Here is a 22721-nt window from a genome sequence, read left to right as displayed (position 1 = left end):
CAGCAAAAGATGGGAGATGATTATTCAGGAGTAAGAGATACCCAAGGCTGTGTGTGCCAGGATGCTATGTAAATGCAGAAAAGCATCAGAAAAATAATGAATGACCTGCAGTGTCCACCTACCTAAAAAAACTCAGATTGTTTTTTAAAGCAACTTTCTTGCCTTTCTATTTGCAAAGATTGTTCTTTAAAATGTGGGACAAAGCTTGAGGAAATTTCACATAACAATTTCAAACAGTAGTAAGAGGCTTCATTACCTTGTATAGGTTCTTTCTCCATCCAAATTTAGCAAAAAAGAGAATTGGTTTTTTATAGCAAAAAAACTGCAGAATAGATTCTGCAAAATAAGAGCAACAATACAAGCGTTGTTTATCTGCATAATTTAGGCCAATTAAAGACATGGCATCTGATGTGATAGGAATATAGGAGGCTGCTTTCACTGAGTCAGCCCATTGGTTCAGCTGGCTTGGTATTGCCTATTCTGAGCCGGTGGGGTTCTCCTGGATTTCAGACAGGGAACATTCCCAGCCCTGCCTGGATACAGTAAGGGTTGAACTTGGGATGTTCTGCATGCATGTCAGATGCTCTACCACTAAGTTATAGTCTTTTCCCAGTGTCATAGTATTTAACTTACCCTGGTGCAGAATTTTTCTTAAAATCTAATTAATGAAGTCATCCATAAATTATGTAACAGAATTCTGAATCTGCATTGTTGGGAAGAAATGGGCACCAACCTGCAAAGGTGTAGCTAGCTGAGATTTCTGTTCGTTTGCATGTTTATATAGAAAAACATGCAAATCCTTAAATAGCAAGAGTCCTCTGCAGTAGAGGAATATTTGCTGATGTTAGGTGTTATCTTTCTGTACTGCTTCATACGAGCCTTGTCACAGTATTTATAGAGTTAATGTAGGGAAAACTGACAACTTCAGTTTCATTCAATGTCTTCATTAATAATCTTTGCAAGCATGTAGCCTTGTAACCAATTTTACAGATGTTGATAAATTGAGAAATCATAATGAAAACCTTTTAAAGAAAGATGTTCTAGACATCTTGTCAGAAAATGAACAAATTGCAAGTCATTTTAGGAACCCCCCCATATTATTGCATTATGAAGGAAATAATCCCTGATGTTCAAAAAGGGATCTGTATGTCTTCTTGCAAAATTAGTTGAATTAGGAGAAAATGACAATTTCCCCCATATTAAAAAGAAAAAGGAGGTTACCATTTTTTCTAATTTGATTAATTTTGCAGAGGCGCATCCAAAGAATTCACACACATTAATGTGTTTTCCCCCTTAAATAACTTACATTTTGTTCATTTCTTACTAGATGCCTGAAATGTCTCTTTTCAAATGTTTTCATATTACCGTAACTTCCCAATTCTGTTTCAAGTTTATCATTTTTCTTATCACTGTTCAGATTTGGAGTTCATAATTTCAGTGATTGCCACATTTTCTTTCATCAGTTAAAATGATATATTACCTTGGTGTTCCAATGATGTAAAGTCCACATTCAGTATCTTTATTTTTGAACTGGTTTGTTCATACATGTTAATCACCAGGCAACTAAAGCATTAAGTGGCAATTTGCATGCGTAAGTGAGCCATCGTACATCAAATGAGATGAGAAGGAACTTTCATATCTTCACCAAAAGAGTGATTCTCCATTGAATTAGTTCATACATTTAGCTGCAAGTTGTCAATTGTTGAGTAATCAGTTGATGCAGAAATAAGTGATGTGTATCAATGGGTGAACCATATGATTTCTCTTGCTTTTATGTATAAAAAATATTCTTTGGCTTGCTAATGTGATCTGTTGAAGGGTAAAAAAAAATCAATGGGCCTTATAAAAAGTCAAATCAAGGAGTTGATTGCAACTATAGTACAAAATGCAGCTCTGATGACATCTTTTTTTTAAAAAAAAAGTAGTGAAACTTTTGTGAAATTTTGGGATTTACAGGTTCAGTTGCTGGTGTCTAATCAAGATGTGGATAACTACAAGCAAATTAAAGCTGATCTTGACCAGCTAAGGCTTACTGTAGAAAAATCTGAACTTTGGGTTGAAAAGAACAGCAGTTATGAAAGCGGAGAGCTGGGCGAAAGTCAGGCAAAAGGAAGCGATGAGCCCATTGAGGTGGGTGTTCTTGTTTTGATCCCTGCACATTTCACTTTTATTTATTTAGAATATTTATATGCCACCATTCAATAAAAGGTTCTCAAGCTGGTTTACACAGTAAAACTGGGCAACAGTTAAAATGTTCCTAAAACACATTTCACCAGAGTTTTGTTTTATGTTTGCATTCTGTAGACTTCACTGGTAAGAAGCTGCTTCAGCCCATCTGCACCACCACAGGGATAGCCTAACTTCTGTTGTCTTTGCTCTGATAACCTCTAGGTTGGATTACACCATGTGTTCTATGTGGGGCTGCTTGCCCCACATGGTGCAGAAGCTTCAGCTGCTGCAGCCAGGTTACTTGCCAGGGCAAGACAGTTTGGGCAAGACAGTTTGGGTGATCCTGGCCTGACTGCACTGGCTGCCAGTTAGTTTCTTGGCACAATTCAAAGTGCTGGTTTTGACATATAAAGCCTTAGGCCTGCAATACTTCAAGGACCACCTTTCCCCATATGAACTGACCCAGACCCTGTGATCATCATCAGGCGAAAACATTCCTCTTCTTCCAGGCCTTTGGCTGATTAAACACTGCTGAGGGAACAGTGAGCATTAACGTCTCTCCCAAGCACTCTTGCTGACTTGCTGGGCCTTCATTGGCCTCATGAGAATAGAAGAATAGAAGCCCCTGCACCTGTATTACTGAGCACCAGATCCAGGTGGCACAAGATGTTAACATCCAGTAGTGCTGGAACTTCTCTTCACCACACCCAGGTCCTATCAATTGTTAGGGGAGGCTATTGACTCCAGCTCCCATTAGCCACAAACACTCAGCATGGCCAACAGAGAGGATGGAAGCTGTAGTGTAGCAGCAGCTGGAGGGCAGGGCTTTTTACAGCCAGAACTGGCTAGAACTTAGTTTCGGCACCTCTCGGTTGGGTGCCATGTGAGGAATTTATGATCTTCAGATCATAAAAGCACACTTTTGCTTCGTGTGCCAGCTCCCTAAAATCAGCCGGGTAATCAGCATTGTGCAGCTGCTTCAAAACATATCAGAGATCAAGTTTCCCACAGAAAGCAATAAAACACTCATGAAAGCAGTAAAGATCAGTCAAGTAATTAGTTTATTTGGCAGGCATTAAAATGCCTTACTGTTCCTATTTTCAAGCATCTACTACAGCTGCTATGCTTGAAGTCCTAGCTTTGCTTACTGTAAGGATATCAGGGGGTTACTCAAGAGCAATCAGGGAAATGCTTCCCTGGTCGGCTGTAAAGCTTTGTTATTGGTGCCAAAAACCCTTCACCATGCAGAGCGCCACTATTCCGTGGCTCGCTCATTCACTGGCAGAATCTGTGAGTGGGCGGTCCTTAAACATTCCCCAACAGAGTAGTTTATTGACACCCAATCTGCGCTTTCCCTCTCGGTGCGGAAGCTTACTGTGCAGGGAGGACGTGGGTAAGGGAGGACCTCTCTCCTCCCCGCTGTGCTCAGGCAAGGTGTCCTGGCACCGCTTCGCCTCCTCTCAGCCCTGAAGTTCCTCTCCACTGGAGTCGTGGTTACTCTCCTCCGCTGAGGAGGTGCTGCTTCCCATGATCTTTGGGGGCTCTCTGTAATCCACCCGGCTTTTCCCCTCTCACCCCTGAGCCGATGGCAGTTCCCTGACACTTACCAACTGCAAAACTTCCTTCCTACATCTTGCAGGCTAGGGAGATAATACAGAACTGAACAACAGCTCTCTGTCTCCTGTAGGAACTGTGCGTGTTCAGAAAATGATTCCCATAGAATGTGTCCATCTGTAGAAAACATTCCAGCACTTCGCTGCTTCTTAAATCTTCTTTCTATTTCTGGAAATGAAAGAATACACTCTCACTCACTCAACCCAACACACCATTGCCATTCTAAGAGAATGAGGGAGGTGTTTGTGGTGGGTTCTGTCACCTCTTTTTCTAGAAAAACAACACTGCTGGCAATGTCTTTTTCTAAAGATACAGGTACTGGTACTCACCATGAAGTTGTTTTGGTGCCACACATCCAAAATTTAGAACCTCAAAGCCAAAGTGAGAGCATTTGGGTCAAAATTAAGGGAGAGAAGAATAACAGTGACCTCATTGTGGGAGTTTACTGTAGATCCCCAAGCCAAACAGAGGACATAGATGATGCCTTCCTGGAACAGATGGCCAAGCATGCAAAAGAAAGGGAGATAGTAGTTATGGGGGACTTCAATTACCCAGATATTTGTTGGATGTCAAACTCAGCCAAGAGCATAAGGTCAAACAGATTCCTCACTGGCCTTGCAGACAACTTCATTGTCCAGAAAGTGGGAGAAGCAACAAGAGGAACAGCCATTTTAGATCTGGTCCTAACCAATGTTGATGACCTGGTTAATGGGGTAGAAGTGGGGTGCCACAGGGTTCTGTCTTGGGCCCGGTCTTATTCAACATCTTTATCAACGACTTGGATGATGGACTCAAGGGCATCCTGATCAAATTTGCAGATGAAACCAAACTGGGAGGGGTGGCTAACACCCCAGAGGACAGGATCACACTTCAAAATGACCTTGACAAATTAGAGCAGTGTTCCCCAACCTTGGGCCTCCAGCTGTTTTTGGACTACAATTACCATCATCCTTGACCACTGGTCTTGCTAGCGAGGGATGATGGGAGTTGTAGTCCAAAAACAGCTGGAGGCCCAAGGTTAGGGAACACTGAATTAGAGAACTGGGCCAAAACAAACAAGATGAATTTTAACAGGGAGAAATGTAAAATATTGCACTTGGGCAAAAAAAATGAGAGGCACAAATACAAGATGGGTGACACCTGGCTTGAGAGCAGTACATGTGAAAAGGATCTAGGAGTCTTGGTTGACCACAAACTTGACATGAGCCAACAGTGTAACGTGGCAGCTAAAAAAGCCCATGCAATTCTGGGCTGCATCAATAGGAGTATAGCATCTAGATCAAGGGAAGTAATAGTGCCACTGTATTCTGCTCTGGTCAGACCTCACCTGGAGTACTGTGTCCAGTTCTGGGCACCACAGTTCAAGAAGGACACTGACAAACTGGAACGTGTCCAGAGGAGGGCAAGCAAAATAGTCAAAGGCCTGGAAACGATGCCTTATGAGGAACGGCTAAGGGAGCTGGGCATGTTTAGCCTGGAGAAGAGGAGGTTAAGGGGTGATATGATAGCCATGTTCAAATATATAAAAGGATGTCACATAGAGGAGGGAGAAAGGTTGTTTTCTGCTGCTCCAGAGAAGCGGACACGGAGCAATGGATCCAAACTACAAGAAAGAAGATTCCACCTAAACATTAGGAAGAACTTCCTGACAGTAAGAGCTGTTTGACGGTGGAATTTGCTGCCAAGGAGTGTGGTGGACTCTCCTTCTTTGGAGGTCTTTAAGCAGAGGCTTGACAACCATATGTCAGGAGTGCTCTGATGGTGTTTCCTGCTTGGCAGGGGGTTGGACTCGATGGCCCTTGTGGTCTCTTTCAACTCTATGATTCTATGATTCTATGTGCACCAATGTCTTTTTCTGTATTTCTGCTCCAACTGACTAGAATGATTATTTTCTTAGCCTTCCTTCTTTCCTTCCTTCCGCAAACCTTGGGTTCCTTCTTACATGCGTGTTAGGTTCCAATATTATTGACACTTATCACCTGACATTCCTATTAGAGGGAGTGATACTTAGTGCTAAATACTGTATAATGGCTACTGTAACTGTATGGGATTTCAGGGAGAAATGCCAGATTTCAGACAATACAGTGGTACCTTGGGTTAAGAACTTAATTCGTTCTGGAGGTCTGTTCTTAATCTGAAACTGTTCTTAACCTGAAGCACCACTTTAGCTAATGGGGCCTCCTGCTGCCACTGAGCTGCCGCTGCATGATTTCCGTTCTCATCCTGAAGCAAAGTTCTTAACTCAAGGTACTATTTCTGGGTTAGCGGAGTCTGTAACCTGAAGTGTCTGTAACCTGAAGTGTATGTAACCCGAGGTATCACTGTATAAAGATCAAAGGCTACTGAAAAGCTGTACCTCCTCTTTCCTAGCAAAAAGGAGAAATTTGATTCAGTGCATGTTAGAAATTCACCTCTTCCCTGCTCTGACATCCCCAGAGGGATTTCCTTCTTCTGACCTTTTCCCCCCACCTGTCTTTCATTGGGTCTCTAGTCTCATATATGTAAACCTGAGGGCAGGGCATGTATATTTTGACTTATATGCAATGCTTAGTTGCTATGAACACTCTGCAAATAATAACACAAATTCTAAAACTAATCCAAATACTAACAAGAAATAACAAAAATTGAAGAGACATTTTATAGTGTGTATATTATCAATATCAATTTTCATACAGTTATCATACCTTCTTTGTGCTGGACACATTAGCATTTTAGGCTGTGATCCTGTGCCTATTTATCTTGGTACTAAGCCCTGTTGAACTCAGTGGGATTTACTTCTGAATTCTGTACTTTAATTCTCTAGCTCACCTTGGGTTAATATTTGCCCACTGTTAGTGGAAGATTGTTTTACATGGTTTCCATGCATGTTGGTACTGCACTTCAAGATTTTGGAGTTAATTTTTTCCCTCCCTCCCTATCTTTTTAATTATAGGAGTCAAATATTTTAAGTCCAGTCCAGGATGGGAGTAAGAAACCTCAGATTGACAGTAACAAGAGCAACAACTACAATATTGTTATGGAGGTATGTTGATAAAATGCTTCAAAGTATCAATTAGGTAGCAACTCACTATGGTAGCAACACATATTTCCCCTGGCTTTGTATTTATGTACAGTACATGTTATCTTTTATCACTAGATTCTGATCCGCTTAAGCAAACTGTGCATCCAGAATAAAAAATGTCGTCATCAGCAGCAGCGCTTGCTTAAAAATATGGGCGCTCACAGTGTGGTGTTGGATCTTCTGCAGATACCCTATGAGAAGGTAATTAATGTTTATGCCAAGTTGAAGAGCCTTTTTTAACCCAAGGGCCACAATAGCTCATAGGCAATCTTCTGGGGACCACATGCCAATGGAGGGGCAGGGCCAGAGGTAGTTGGGGTGGAGCAACGAATGTGACAGTCACCTTTGTACAGCAGGAGACAGGGGCGAGCCAGCAGTAAAACACACCAGCGAGTTGAAGTTAACTCTTTATTAGCAAAAAGACAATCTGCACAGACTTGGTGGAGTGTCAGAGAAAGCAAATTGACACATGAATAAAACAATAGTTTTAAAGAAAAAGCACACTCCTTAAAACACACACACGCATTGTGTGATGATGTATAGTTATGTCACTGTAGGCACCATGTTATTGGGAATATTTCCTCCCCTGTGGATCACTCTAATAAATCAGTTAAATAATTTTAATCAGTTTTAGTTGGTTAAGTGTTACTACTTTAATGATAATTGATATATTCATTCTAGAATGCCTGAAATGATCCCTCATATCAATGCCTCATTTATTAGTTAATTTTGTAGGAGTTGTGTTTTAAGTTTCACCAAAAGTATAAACCTGCCCCCTGCAAACCAAATAACTTGTGCAGAGACTTCTTAGCAGTGGCCCTGTTGGCCTGGTCTTGTCCCTGGTCTTGTCCCATAAGAAGCCTAGTTGAAGCAAACAGACATGCCCCCCTTCCCCACACCCCAGACTTTGTTGGCATCCATCCTCCTGTCTTGGGAGACAGTGGAGGAGTGCGCTTTTGGGAGTGAAGTCAAATTGTTGGAAGGTTGCAGCACCTGCTGTGGCTATCGAGATGAATATGGGAGAGACATGCTTTGTTATAGGTGGGGGAGATGAAGGCGTCCATTTGTGCTGTTGCAGATGCACCAGGGTGTTTCTTCTCTCTGCGCCTCCTCCTAGTGGTCATTCCTCCTCTGATCACTGCTATGGATACAAAACCTGTCTCTAGGCACTATTAACTTACTTTATTTTAAATTTCTTTGTCATCTGCAAACTTGTATGAAATATCAAGGTGGTGTACAACAATTTAATACACAAAACAATGCAATCACAAAATGACTGGCCTGTCTTAAGAAAATTTAAACAACCGAATGGGCCTGTTTTAGCATAAAATGGTTTTTAAGGGCCACCTGAAAGTTAGTTAGGATTCCTGCTGAATCTCTGCTGGAAAAGTATTAACTGTTTGCTTTTTAGATTTATTTTTAAAGTTTTTAAAGCTTTTTAAACCTGCCCAGGAGGACTCCCCTGAGTGAGTGCCTGAGGGCCCTGCTCTTGCCACTTACCACCTGGCCCAGGGCGGGGCCTGACAGGCCTCACTAGGACAGTGTCACTGCAGGAGGGGCACAGAGTGTTTTTAAAATGTTTTTTAAAAATTTCTTTTGGATTTTTTGTATGTGGGGGGTGGGGGTGGGATGGATGTTTGGTTGGGTTTGGGGAATTATTTTTTTTATTTTGATGTTTTTGTATTTTTTACATTTTTTTGTTTGTATTGTTTTATTGGTTTTGTTTGTTTGTATAAGTTGTTCTTAGGGGGAGGGGTCAGGGCTGCCGGGGAGTGGGCCCCAGCCCACAAAATGGCTGGGGCATGTTCCACAGGGGGGAATGCACTGGGACAACCGATCTGAGTGATCACGGGTAGGAGGAGGAGTTACGCTAAGACCAGACCATGTCATTCCAGAGGAGGCAGGTTTAGTCGTTGTCTGAGGACTATTCCTGCCTCCGGGTCTGGTCCTGACCGGATGGATACTAGAATCAGCAAGGGATACCCACATGACCTGAAGGTGCTGTTGTGCAATGCCAGGTCAATGATTCATAAGACCACTGCCATCCATGACTTGATCATGGATGGAGGACTTGACCTGGCATGTGTAACAGAGACTTGGTTGGATGAAGCAGATGGGCCTGTCCTTGCCGCTGCTTGTCCACCAGGTTTCTCTTACGCACAGCAACCCAGGTCATGTGGGCAGGGAGGGGGGGTTGCAGTGATTTTTAGAAAGTCATTAGTTTGCACCAGGCGTCCTATTGGTAAGACCCAGTTTTCTGAGTGCATGTTCTGGAAGTTGGGCAATAGGGGCATTACAGAATTCCTTTTGGTGTACCGACCTCCCCGCTGCACCAAGGATTCCCTGCCTGAGCTGCTTCAGGTCGTGGCGGATGTTCTCTTGGAGACACCTAGCTTGGTCGTCCTAGGGGATTTTAACATCCATGCCGACACGACCTTACAAGGGGCAGCTCGGGACTTCGTGGAAAGCATGGCCTCCATGGGGCTGTCCCTGAATAAGTCTGGCCCAACCCATAGCCGCGGACATGCCTTGGACCTGGTGTTTACCTCTATGGATGTTGGTGATCTGACACTAAGTAAAAGTGAAACAAAAGAAGTGCCATGGTCAGATCACTTCCTGGTGCAACTGGACTTCTCTGCGACCCATCCCCTCTGCAGGGAGGTGGGACTAATTCGGATGGTCCGCCCCCGCCACTTAATGGATCCAAATGGTTTCCAGAGAGTGGTAGGGGATTCTTTATCCCATGTTGATGGCCTTTCAGCTGATTCCCTGGTGGCCCGCTGGAATGCGGAGTTAACCAGGGCTATTGACTGTTTGGCTCCGAAGCGCCCTCTCCGATTGCATGGAGCCCGGAGAGCCCCGTGGTTTTCCATGGATCTGAGGGCAATGAAACAATCGTTGAGACGGCTAGAGCGCCGGTGGCGGATAACTCATTCCGAATGTGACCGGACACAGGTTAGAGCTCAACGTCAAGCCTACCAAGTGGCGATAGCGACGGCGAAGAAGAATTTCTTCACCGCCTCTATTGCATCTGCAGAAAACAGCAGCAGGAGACTTTTTCAGGTGGTTCACAATTTAGCGGAACCACCTGTAACATCGGGGCCCAGTACGGGCCACATATTCTCCTGCAATGATTTTGCAAAGTTTTTTGCAGATAAAATCGCTCAGATTTGGGAAGAAGTAGACTCCACCGTGGGAGCAGGGCCAGGGCGGGAGAGTGCTAGAGTTCTGTCTAGTCAAGTTGAGTGGGATCAATTCCAATCTGTTACCTCCGAGGATGTGGACAGGCTGCTTGGACGAGTGAAACCAACCACCTGTCTCCTGGATCCTTGCCCATCCTGGCTTATATATATATATATATATATATGCAGGTTTTGGTGTCCTCGGGTGTCTTCCCGTGTAAAAGTTGGGGTGTCTAGGCGACGTTTCGACGAGGTCTCACTCGTCATCTTCAGGCTGGTGCTTTCGGCTTCTTGTTACTGGAACAGAGCGGGATCTCAATGTTTGAGTTCCTATAAATACTGTAGAGGGGGTGTGGTGTCTAGCCTCCAATGTTCTGGGCAGAGAGGAAGTTCCCAGGCTAGTGTGCCTTTTCTTCTTTTGTTCCTTAATTACTTGAGAGATATCTTGAGTGATTTCTTGAGTGATATCCTGAGTACCACTTAGGTGGGTCATTAGGTGTGGATTAGTTGCTAAAGTCTTCGTGTCTTGACCTCTTGAACTTTGTGAAGAGTTTTCCTGAGAAGATGGCTGTATTGCACTTAGTTGTGCTTTGGCTTGGCTTCGTGTATAGGGGCGAGCTGTGGTTTTGTGGCTTGTGTCAGCCAGATCTGTGTAGGGATTGCAGGGGGGTGCAGCATCCGGAGGTGCCACCATGGATTGGCTACTGGATGGTGTCAGTAATTCATCTGTGGAGAGGGTCTGGGTTTGGGTCTGGTGTGGTTGATTGGTGTTGGCGTTCTGTGTGCCTCTGGATCTGGTGTCAGTTTTTGTGGGGAGGGCTAATTTCCAGATGTCTGGCAAGCGGGATGTGTCGTCACGCTTGTTCATGTTGTGAGGGTGTTTCTCTATCTCGATGGCTTCCATGATTATTCTCTTGTGGTGATGTTCCGTGTTAAAGAGCAATTTGGAATCTGCAAAATTAATTTCGTGTCCTGTTTCTTTCATGTGTTGGAAAAGAGAGGAAGTTTTTTCTTCTTTTTTGACGGCATTCTTACGTGGCTGGGCAGACTTTGCAGGGTATTTCATAGATCCCTTGGTTTTCCAACTGGATTTTATCCTTGGGGTTTCTGAGGATATTGGCTATTTTTTGGTTGGACCTGACATCTTGGACCTGACATCTTGGACCTGACCAACCACTGCCTAACCAACACGTACTTCATCCACAATGGACAAAGATACAAACAGATAGAAGGAGCACCTATGGGATCACCCCTCTCACCGGTCATCGCAAACCTGTACATGGAACACTTTGAAACCAATGCTTTAGACAAGTCAGAACACAAACCCAAACTTTGGCTCAGATATGTTGACGACACCTTTGTAATTTGGCCACACGGGAAGGAAAAACTGGATAGCTTCCTCACACATCTCAACAACTTACACCCCAAAATACAATTCACTATGGAAATAGAAGCCAACAACCAACTTCCCTTCCTTGACGTCCTAATCTACAAAAAACCTGATGGCTCCCTAGGACACACTATCTACCAGAAAAAAACACACACCAACCGCTACTTACATGCACAATCACACCACCACCCTGCACAAATAAACTCCGTAGCCAAGACTCTCATCTCCAGAACCAAACGCCTGGCTGACAAAGACCACTTGACAACTGAGTTACAGAATCTCTCAAATGTGTTAATTGCCAATGGATACCAGCAAAACAGGATTACGAAGCTAATCCAAAAGGAAACACCCCCCAAAAACCAAGACACAGAAGAAAACAATGGCATGGCCCTCCTTCCTTATATCAAGGGCACTACAGATAAAATTAGCAAAATCCTCCATAAACACAATATCAAAACAGCCTTTTGCACCAACCAAAAAATAGCCAATATCCTCAGAAACCCCAAGGATAAAATCCAGTTGGAAAACCAAGGGATCTATGAAATACCCTGCAAAGTCTGCCCAGCCACGTACATTGGACAAACAAACAGACGAATAAATGCACGTATCGCAGAACACAAGAATGCCGTCAAAAAAGAAGAAAAAACTTCCTCTCTTTTCCAACACATGAAAGAAACAGGACACGAAATTAATTTTGCAGATTCCAAATTGCTCTTTAACACGGAACATCACCACAAGAGAATAATCATGGAAGCCATCGAGATAGAGAAACACCCTCACAACATGAACAAGCGTGACGACACATCCCGCTTGCCAGACATCTGGAAATTAGCCCTCCCCACAAAAACTGACACCAGATCCAGAGGCACACAGAACGCCAACACCAATCAACCACACCAGACCCAAACCCAGACCCTCTCCACAGATGAATTACTGACACCATCCAGTAGCCAATCCATGGTGGCACCTCCGGATGCTGCACCCCCCTGCAATCCCTACACAGATCTGGCTGACACAAGCCACAAAACCACAGCTCGCCCCTATACACGAAGCCAAGCCAAAGCACAACTAAGTGCAATACAGCCATCTTCTCAGGAAAACTCTTCACAAAGTTCAAGAGGTCAAGACACGAAGACTTTAGCAACTAATCCACACCTAATGACCCACCTAAGTGGTACTCAGGATATCACTCAAGAAATCACTCAAGATATCTCTCAAGTAATTAAGGAACAAAAGAAGAAAAGGCACACTAGCCTGGGAACTTCCTCTCTGCCCAGAACATTGGAGGCTAGACACCACACCCCCTCTACAGTATTTATAGGAACTCAAACATTGAGATCCCGCTCTGTTCCAGTAACAAGAAGCCGAAAGCACCAGCCTGAAGATGACGAGTGAGACCTCGTCGAAACGTCGCCTAGACACCCCAACTTTTACACGGGAAGACACCCGAGGACACCAAAACCTGCATTCCTGTACCCGTGAAAATCTACGAAAGCAAATATCTTACCTCTACGGGGAGGAAACCTTCCAGCTGACAAGAACCTACGAGAAACTAGAAGTCCGAAGAGCCACCATCTTATGTGATCTCTTGTTCCTACGCAACTGCCGAGACAACAAATTAATTCCCACATGCTTCCAACTTAAATTCCATTCTAAAACCCCAGCCACCGAAAGGATCCTGAAACGAACTGAACTATCCCTAATCAGAAACGAACTACACAAGAAAAGATACCTACTAGACCAAACCAACAAAGATCTACTCACTCTTCACCTCAAACTCTGTAACAAAATCCACCCTGCACTCTGGGACAAATGCAAACAACTAGCCGTCTGGAGAGCTGAAACGGAGACCTCACATAAGACAGACACACACACCAACAAACTCCACAAACTAGAGAAACGCCAGAAGCCCGGCCACCCTCCACAGCAACCCATGAAACAAACAGTACATAACATATCAGACAGGATCCTCACCACAACTGAAACCAAAGTACTCTCCAAAGGTTTCAACTTTGCAGTCGCCCCGAGACGCATCCCCACGGAAAACATCATATGCGGAGTCGAAGCTAGCCTAACCAAATTCAACCCAGATGAAGCCAATAAAATCAGACTTGAAGTCACCAACATCCTCTGCTCCAGCAAACCACCCAGAAGCAATTTACACAAAGAAGAACAGAAAGCACTCACCAACCTGAGGAAAGACAACAACATAATCATTCTCCCAGCAGACAAAGGTAATGCCACAGTGGTGATGAACACATCGGACTACCAAGCAAAACTATCAAAGCTACTCCAAGATCCTGCCTACAAACCTATAAAAACAGATCCCACCACCTATCTGGAAAAAACCACCAAATCCAAAATAAAAGCCTCTCCTATCAGTGAAGAAATCCAGCTAAGAATCATCCCCAGAGAAAAATCATCCAGATGCCCCAAACTCTACGGCCTCCCCAAGATACACAAAGAAGGAACACCACTCAGACCAATAGTCAGCTCCATAGGCTCACCTCTACAAAATCTCGCTAAATTTCTCGCCAAGCAACTTCAGCCCTATGCAGAATCCATCTCTTCACACGTACCAAACTCCTTCCAGTTCATAGAAACAATAAAGAAGCAAAACCTACATCCTAATGACCTACTTGTGAGCTTCGATGTTGTATCTCTCTTCACACAAGTGCCCATTAATGAAGCCTTGACAGCTATTCAAAACAAATACAATCCCCCCGAATACATCTTGGACCTGACCAACCACTGCCTAACCAACACGTACTTCATCCACAATGGACAAAGATACAAACAGATAGAAGGAGCACCTATGGGATCACCCCTCTCACCGGTCATCGCAAACCTGTACATGGAACACTTTGAAACCAATGCTTTAGACAAGTCAGAACACAAACCCAAACTTTGGCTCAGATATGTTGACGACACCTTTGTAATTTGGCCACACGGGAAGGAAAAACTGGATAGCTTCCTCACACATCTCAACAACTTACACCCCAAAATACAATTCACTATGGAAATAGAAGCCAACAACCAACTTCCCTTCCTTGACGTCCTAATCTACAAAAAACCTGATGGCTCCCTAGGACACACTATCTACCAGAAAAAAACACACACCAACCGCTACTTACATGCACAATCACACCACCACCCTGCACAAATAAACTCCGTAGCCAAGACTCTCATCTCCAGAACCAAACGCCTGGCTGACAAAGACCACTTGACAACTGAGTTACAGAATCTCTCAAATGTGTTAATTGCCAATGGATACCAGCAAAACAGGATTACGAAGCTAATCCAAAAGGAAACACCCCCCAAAAACCAAGACACAGAAGAAAACAATGGCATGGCCCTCCTTCCTTATATCAAGGGCACTACAGATAAAATTAGCAAAATCCTCCATAAACACAATATCAAAACAGCCTTTTGCACCAACCAAAAAATAGCCAATATCCTCAGAAACCCCAAGGATAAAATCCAGTTGGAAAACCAAGGGATCTATGAAATACCCTGCAAAGTCTGCCCAGCCACGTACATTGGACAAACAAACAGACGAATAAATGCACGTATCGCAGAACACAAGAATGCCGTCAAAAAAGAAGAAAAAACTTCCTCTCTTTTCCAACACATGAAAGAAACAGGACACGAAATTAATTTTGCAGATTCCAAATTGCTCTTTAACACGGAACATCACCACAAGAGAATAATCATGGAAGCCATCGAGATAGAGAAACACCCTCACAACATGAACAAGCGTGACGACACATCCCGCTTGCCAGACATCTGGAAATTAGCCCTCCCCACAAAAACTGACACCAGATCCAGAGGCACACAGAACGCCAACACCAATCAACCACACCAGACCCAAACCCAGACCCTCTCCACAGATGAATTACTGACACCATCCAGTAGCCAATCCATGGTGGCACCTCCGGATGCTGCACCCCCCTGCAATCCCTACACAGATCTGGCTGACACAAGCCACAAAACCACAGCTCGCCCCTATACACGAAGCCAAGCCAAAGCACAACTAAGTGCAATACAGCCATCTTCTCAGGAAAACTCTTCACAAAGTTCAAGAGGTCAAGACACGAAGACTTTAGCAACTAATCCACACCTAATGACCCACCTAAGTGGTACTCAGGATATCACTCAAGAAATCACTCAAGATATCTCTCAAGTAATTAAGGAACAAAAGAAGAAAAGGCACACTAGCCTGGGAACTTCCTCTCTGCCCAGAACATTGGAGGCTAGACACCACACCCCCTCTACAGTATTTATAGGAACTCAAACATTGAGATCCCGCTCTGTTCCAGTAACAAGAAGCCGAAAGCACCAGCCTGAAGATGACGAGTGAGACCTCGTCGAAACGTCGCCTAGACACCCCAACTTTTACACGGGAAGACACCCGAGGACACCAAAACCTGCATTCCTGTACCCGTGAAAATCTACGAAAGCATATATATATATATATATATATATATATATATTATAATATTTTTATTAATTTTAAGAAATACAGAAAAAAGAATAAAGGATAGTTATAAGAAAATAGAATAGAAGAATAACAAATTTCCATGTTCTTTTTCCATCCAATCTAAAGGACTTCCCCACATCCTCCAAGCCCTGCGCTCTCTGTCATATAAAACATCAGCAATTTGTTAACTTATTTCAAAACTTATTGTATCTTCCATTTTATCATGTTCCCTGATTTCAATTTTACTATAACCCAATTCTTGTATGCTTTATATTAATTAATTATATTAAAATAATGAAATAACTTTATTGTGTTTAATATAAAGCCCATCCTGGCTTATAAAAGCTAGCCGGGAAGGACTGGGCGATGGGCTTCGTGGGGTGGTGAATGCTTCCCTCTGTGAGGGAGCCTTCCCAGACCCACTGAAAGAGGCGGTTATTAAACCGCTTCTTAAAAAACCATCTTTAGATGCGGCCACAATGGCCAACTATCGCCCAGTCTCAAATCTTCCATTCTTGGGCAAGGTGATAGAGCGAGCGGTTGCCGAACAACTCCAGGCACGCCTGGAAGAAGCGGACCATTTGGATCCCTTCCAGTCGGGATTCAGGCCTCATCATGGGACTGAAACTGCCTTGGTCGCACTGGTTGATGATCTCCGGCGGGCTAGGGACAAAGGTGAGAGCTGTTTCCTAGTTCTGCTGGATCTCTCAGCGGCGTTTGATACCATCGACCATAACATCCTTCTGGACCGTCTTGAGGGGCTGGGAGCTGGGGGCACTGTCCTACAGTGGTTCTGCTCCTTCCTCCTGGGCCGTGTTCAGAAAGTGTTGGTGGGGGATGAGTGTTCAGACCCCTGGGCTCTCACTTGTGGGGTGCCTCAGGGTTCTGTCCTCTCCCCCATGCTTTTCAACATTTACATGCAGCCGCTGGGAGAGATCATCAGGAGGTTTGGGCTGGGTGTTCATCAGTATGCAGATGATACCCAGCTCTACCTCTCTTTTAAATCAGAACCAGTGAGGGCAGTGAAGGTCCTGTGTGAGTGTCTGGTGGCGGTTGGAGGATGGATGGCGGCTAACAGATTGAGGTTGAATCCTGACAAGACAGAAGTACTGTTTCTGGGGGACAGGAGGCGGGCAGGTGTGGAGGATTCCCTGGTCCTGAATGGGGTAACTGTGCCCCTGAAGGACCAGGTGCGCAGCCTGGGAGTCATTTTGGACTCTCAGCTGTCCATGGAGGCACAGGTCAAATCTGTGTCCAGGGCAGCTGTTTACCAGCTCCATTTGGTACGTAGGCTGAGACCCTATCTGCCTGCGGACTGTCTCGCCAGAGTGGTGCATGCTCTGGTTATCTCCCGCTTGGACTACTGCAATGCACTCTACGTGGGGCTACCTTTGAAGGTGACTCGGAAACTACAACTAATCCATAATGCGGCAGCTAGACTGGTGACTGGGAGCGGCCGCCGAGACCATATAACACCGGTCTTGAAATACCTACATTGGCTCCCAGTATGTTTCCGAGCACAATTCAAAGTGTTGGTGCTGACCTTTAAAGCCCTAAACGGCCTCGGTCCAGTATACCTGAAGGAGCGTCTCCACCCCCATCATTCTGCCCGGACGCTGAGGTCCAGCGCCGAGGGCCTTCTGGCGGTTCCCTCATTGCAAGAAGCAAAGCTACAGGGAACCAGGCAGAGGGCCTTCTTGGTAGTGGCGCCCACCCTGTGGAACGCCCTTCCAGCAGATGTCAAAGCGATAAACAACTACCTGACATTCAGAAGACATCTTAAGGCAGCCCTGTTCAGGGAAGCTTTTAACGTGTGATATTTTACTGTACTTTTGGTTTTTATGGAAGCCGCCCAGAGTGGCTGGGGAGGCCCAGCCAGATGGGCGTGGTATAAATAATAAATTATTATTATTATAAAAAGTTTCTGTCATGTGTTGTCTAGTATTTCTAGTATTGTTTAGTATTTCTAAGATGGCTTTGTTTTAATTCAAGGATAAGTGGGATATTATAAATAGATAGATAGATAGATAGATGATAGATAGATAGATAGATAGACAGACACATAAGCAAACCAGGTAAACTGAATAAGGTAACATTGATGAACACAGGAAGAAACAGAAACTCCATACCTACAAGGAAGTTTGTTGCCGCTTGAAGTGATATTGTTTATATATTTCCAGTTAAGTGTTTAACAGGTCCATTTATTGCTTTGTTCCTTTTACATTTGAAAAAATGAATTGACACAAAGACTGATGAAAAGATGAACAAAGTTATGAACTTAGCTCACCTGTTCCTTCAGAACTTCTGTCGTGGAAACCCTCAGAATCAAGTTCTACTTCATAAACACCTCAACTTATTTTTAACACCTGGTGTGAGTATTTTGAGTTGATGATAAATCTCTTGCATAACAGTCATTTGTACTACCAAGAGTTTCATTCAAATATACCTAAACATTCAGATACATCCCTTTTCCCTAACAGTGGACCAGGGCAGTAATAAGGAGTTGGAGCAGTCCAAAACATCTGCAGGGCAGTAAGTTGGTGACCTTCAGATTTGATCACTAGGGCCACCTCCTTTGTTTTCCCGCTGCAAAGAACTGGAAGTGATCAAATTGCTTAGCTTAGTTGTGTGTGTGTTTGTGTGGTATGTGTAAGATCACATCTTTCAGAAGCAGACAACACAGGAGACTATGCTCTTATCTTTATTATTTTAATTCACTATAATTAGGCCTGTCATCTGATTAAAGAAATCTTAAGTTGGTTATGGATATTATTTATTTATTAATTGGTTGATTAACTAATCACATTTCCAAATCAGATAAATAGGTACCGCTCTGGCGGGAAGGTAAACGGCGTTTCCGTGCGCTGCTCTGGTTCGCCAGAAGCGGCTTCATCATGCTGGCCACATGACCCAGAAGCTGTACGCCGGCTCTCTCGGCCAATAAAGCGAGATGAGCGCCGCAGCCCCAGAGTCGGTCACAACTGGACCTAATGGTCAGGGGTCCCTCTACCTTTAAATGGGCCGCAGGTGGCACTGTAGGTTAAACCACAGAGCCTAAGACTTGCCGATCGGAAGGTCGGCGTTTCGAATCCCTGTGACGGGGTGAGCTCCCGTTTCTCGGTCCCTGCTCCTGCCAACCCAGCAGTTCGAAAGCACATCAAAGTACATTAAAGTGGCCAATCCCTGACATCTTCAATCAGGACGGGAAATAAACCCTGGACCGCTGCTGCCACTTATTGTAAAAAATGCTAAGCTAAATGGACCAAGGGGACACTAGGCATGCAGCTACAGCTATATTGAGAAACAACACAAGAAATGAAATCTCAGATCTACTTTTTTTACCTTGCCTAGAGGCATTGGGAAGTCTTCCCTGCAGCTTTCTCTGACAGTTCCTACCAGTGCAGTTTTATTATGCAGTAGTAACTTGAGATTCCCATGTGTTCTAACTACTTCAGTCAGAATTTTGTGAAAGCACCATCTTTGCTGTTTTTGTGAGTGGCTTTTTGATTGTTTTTAAATTAGCTTCTTGAGGCTGAAACCATGCGACACATCTTCACAAACAATTACCATCTGTGTAATGAAATTAGTGAGCGGGTGGTGCAGCATTTTGTTCACTGCATTGAGACGCATGGCCGCCATGTGGAATATCTGCGCTTTCTGCAAACCATTGTCAAGGCAGACGGCAAATATGTTAAGAAGTGCCAAGATACAGTAATGACAGAGGTATGTTAACTCAGCTACACTCGATATGTTTGACACATGCAGTTTCTTCTACACTTTCATTATCATCATTTCATCAAGTTACAAGGCGCTTAGCAGTTTCTATATACAGTATGAGTGAAAAAAGATAGGGCCCTATCCTCAAGAAGCGTATAGCATGTGTGTGTGCTGAGCATGTGTAGGTGGCTCTGAGGAAGAGATTTTCAATCTACTGAATCCCTTTTTTATTTACACCTTTTCATGTACAGAGAACTGTGCTTTTGAACTGAATCAGGCAAAATCAGCTTACAAATATGTGCAAAAAAAGGCCAAACAGGAATGGCAACTGAACCGCTGGCATGCACTTATAGCTGCCTCAAATACCCGTAATTCCCGAAAATTCTGGCTGTTGGTTAACAGAAAATCTAAAAGATACCCACTAACGATTATTCCTGCCCCAGTTTGGGAATCATTTCTAAGGAACTATTTTGCCTTACCAGACCTTAATATTAATACAATCGATGGATTCTATGAGCAGCTCCCTCTTTGGCCACCCACTGACCCGGAAGAAATCCACGGACTCATTTCTAATCTCAAAGTTGGAAAGGCCCCCGGTCCCGACCTAGTCCCGGTGGAAGCTATAAAACTTCATGCACACTGGTGGGCGAAAATCCTGGCCGTTACTTTTGATGCCGTAAACAACAGTGGGAAGGTTCCAAGAATATGGAAGGATGCGCTTATTATTCCAATTCATAAAAAGGGCTCGACAGATGATCCGGGAAATTACAGGAATATCAGCTTATTGTCAATAATTGGGAAAATATATGCACGGTTCTTGTTAACTAAGCTTACTAAGTGGGCCGAAGAGAACAACCTGATTGGGCCTGAACAGGCTGGTTTTAGACCGAATCAGTCAGCGGTTGATCATGTCTTAGTTTTATACCACCTTGCCCGGAAATATTCCGCCCCAAATAGAGGCCAACTTTGTGCGGCCTTTATTGATTTAAAGGCCGCTTTTGACAGCATCCCCAGGGGATTACTTTGGGGAAAATTAGCCCGATGGGGAATAGACAAAAGACTTTTGTGGCTAATAACTAAATTGCATGATGGATCAGCCGCAAGGGTGAGAATCACTCCGGCCGGCGACCTCTCAAATTCAGTAACCATCAATAGAGGTGTCCGTCAAGGATGTATCCTTGCTCCGACCCTTTTTAATCTATTTATAAGTGATATGAGGGCGCCTCTGATAGATTCTCAAGAAACGATCCATGCCCCCCGCCTTGCCCAATATCGTTGCCCCCTTCTACTCTACGCAGACGACGCAGTGATCCTATCTTTCTCAAGAGTTGGCCTTAGGAGGGCACTGAAAATTTTTGATGCTTACTGCAAATCAAATTTTCTTACAATTAATCATGCCAAGTCCAAAGTCCTAATTTTCACCAAGAGTCGAAAAACCTATAATTGGAGAATAGACGGAAAAGCCATTGACCAAGTCTTTAAATTTCAATACTTGGGAGTCCTTCTCCAACACAACATGGGCTGGAAGGTCCATCTGGCATATGTATTAAACAGAGCTAAAGCCCTTTCCTTTGCGCTACTGCGTTTTTTCTTTTCAGATGGGGCTTTCCATATTCCATCAGTGTTAAAAGTTTTCAAGGCAAAGGTGATTGCAACAATAGCATATGCAATCCCAATATGGGGGTCCTTTGTTAATCTAACCCAATTGGAGGTAATCCAAAAGCAGCTGCTAAGAAGGTTGCTAAAATTACCCAGGTGTGTAGGCAATACTGCTATACGACTCGAACTAAATGTTACATCTCTAGAAACCACATTATGGAAATGTATCCTCTGTTACTGGTTGGCATTATGGCATAAACTTCCAAATCTCCACTTGATACAGTGTCTCTGGAGAGACGACTTCCCTAGCCCTTGGGCAAAAATAATACATGGGAAACTTGTGTCCTTAGGACTATCTCCATCTGAACTACTAAAATTGGATTTAATTTCTGCCAAAAGAATTATAACTCACAAATTAGAGGAGATGGATTTACAATTTAATATTGCGACAGGTGGTGGCACCTGTTCGCCGATAAACCTTGGCTTAACACCACCAACGAAACTTCCATCATATTTAACTACCTTATCTGTGGTGATGCACAGGTACGCCTTTATAAAGGCTAGATTCAATGTTTTCCCATCAAATGTGTTGGGTAACAGACTCTCCAACGGACAGATCTCACTCCTCTGTGACTGTAAAAGTGGATCTATAGAATCGTTATATCATATAATCTTCTGTTGTCCTTTACATTCGGCTTCACGGTCCAAGTTTCTGGCCCCATATTTATCGAGAATTGCTGACAGACCTCAGGAAGCCCAAATAATATACTTATTAAACAACGAAGACTCAAGTAGATCCCTTGCAGTCGCTAGATACCTGATTAATGTCTTATTTCATAAGAGGAGAAATGGATCACTGTATGACTCTGACAGCTTAGCCAAACTTAAGAACCATCATTAAGTGCCAGAACTAAGACGCATATCCCCCAAAATCTGAGGGATTTGAATTGCGGTTGACATAGAGGGAGCTTATTGTGTATAGTTTACTTAATTGAAGTAAAATTGGTTTTATAGGGGTGTTTTAACTTGGAACTGTTTAAATTGTATTGTTTATGGATACATTTTGATGTATTGTTTTAGATATGGGCCAATGGCCGTAATCAATCAATCAATCAATCAATCCTTGAGTGTTGCTACATCTCAGGGTGACACGAAAGACCCAGCTCTGAATTTCAACAATGTGGGTAAACACAAAGGAGAGGAGAGAAAATTGGGGGAAAGATATGCAAATAGTGGTACAACAGCTGAATTTCCACACTCACTGTTGCCACTGTTTCCCCGTTGATTGGGGAAGGGCCTTACATAGCTCAGTGGTAGAGTATTTACTTTGCTTTCAGAAGGTTCCAGGTTCAATCTCCAGGATTTCTTGGTAGGGCTGGGAATGTCACCTGTCTGAAACCCCAGAAAGCCAGGTGTAATAAAATAAAATTGTCCAGCTAAAGTAGTGATCCCTCTAGATTGCTTTTGGAGTGAGCTAATAACATGCTTATTGAAATCAATGAGATTTAA

The 22721-nt window shown here is 43.7% G+C and overlaps 1 protein-coding gene across 7 annotated transcripts in view; it reads left to right on the top strand.

Moving 5' to 3' along the window:
* ITPR2 (inositol 1,4,5-trisphosphate receptor type 2) overlaps nucleotides 1–22721 on the top strand; it is a 322485-nt gene that overhangs the window by 113715 nt on the left and 186049 nt on the right. For all 7 annotated transcript variants that reach the window (XR_014555821.1, XM_083701231.1, XM_083701230.1 and 4 more), the window contains 5 exons: nucleotides 1957–2130; nucleotides 6716–6805; nucleotides 6920–7045; nucleotides 18145–18267; nucleotides 19419–19619. Coding sequence is in view for 6 of the 7 variants with exons in the window: in XM_083701231.1 (XP_083557357.1) it covers nucleotides 1957–2130; nucleotides 6716–6805; nucleotides 6920–7045; nucleotides 18145–18267; nucleotides 19419–19619 (714 nt within the window). In the remaining variant the exon portion in view is untranslated. The remainder of the gene's footprint in view (nucleotides 1–1956; nucleotides 2131–6715; nucleotides 6806–6919; nucleotides 7046–18144; nucleotides 18268–19418; nucleotides 19620–22721) is intronic.

Source organism: Podarcis gaigeae (genome assembly GCF_964106915.1).
Source record: "Podarcis gaigeae genome assembly, chromosome: 10".
Lineage (NCBI taxonomy): Eukaryota > Metazoa > Chordata > Lepidosauria > Squamata > Lacertidae > Podarcis > Podarcis gaigeae.
This window is presented reverse-complemented; position numbering and strand designations above follow the sequence as displayed.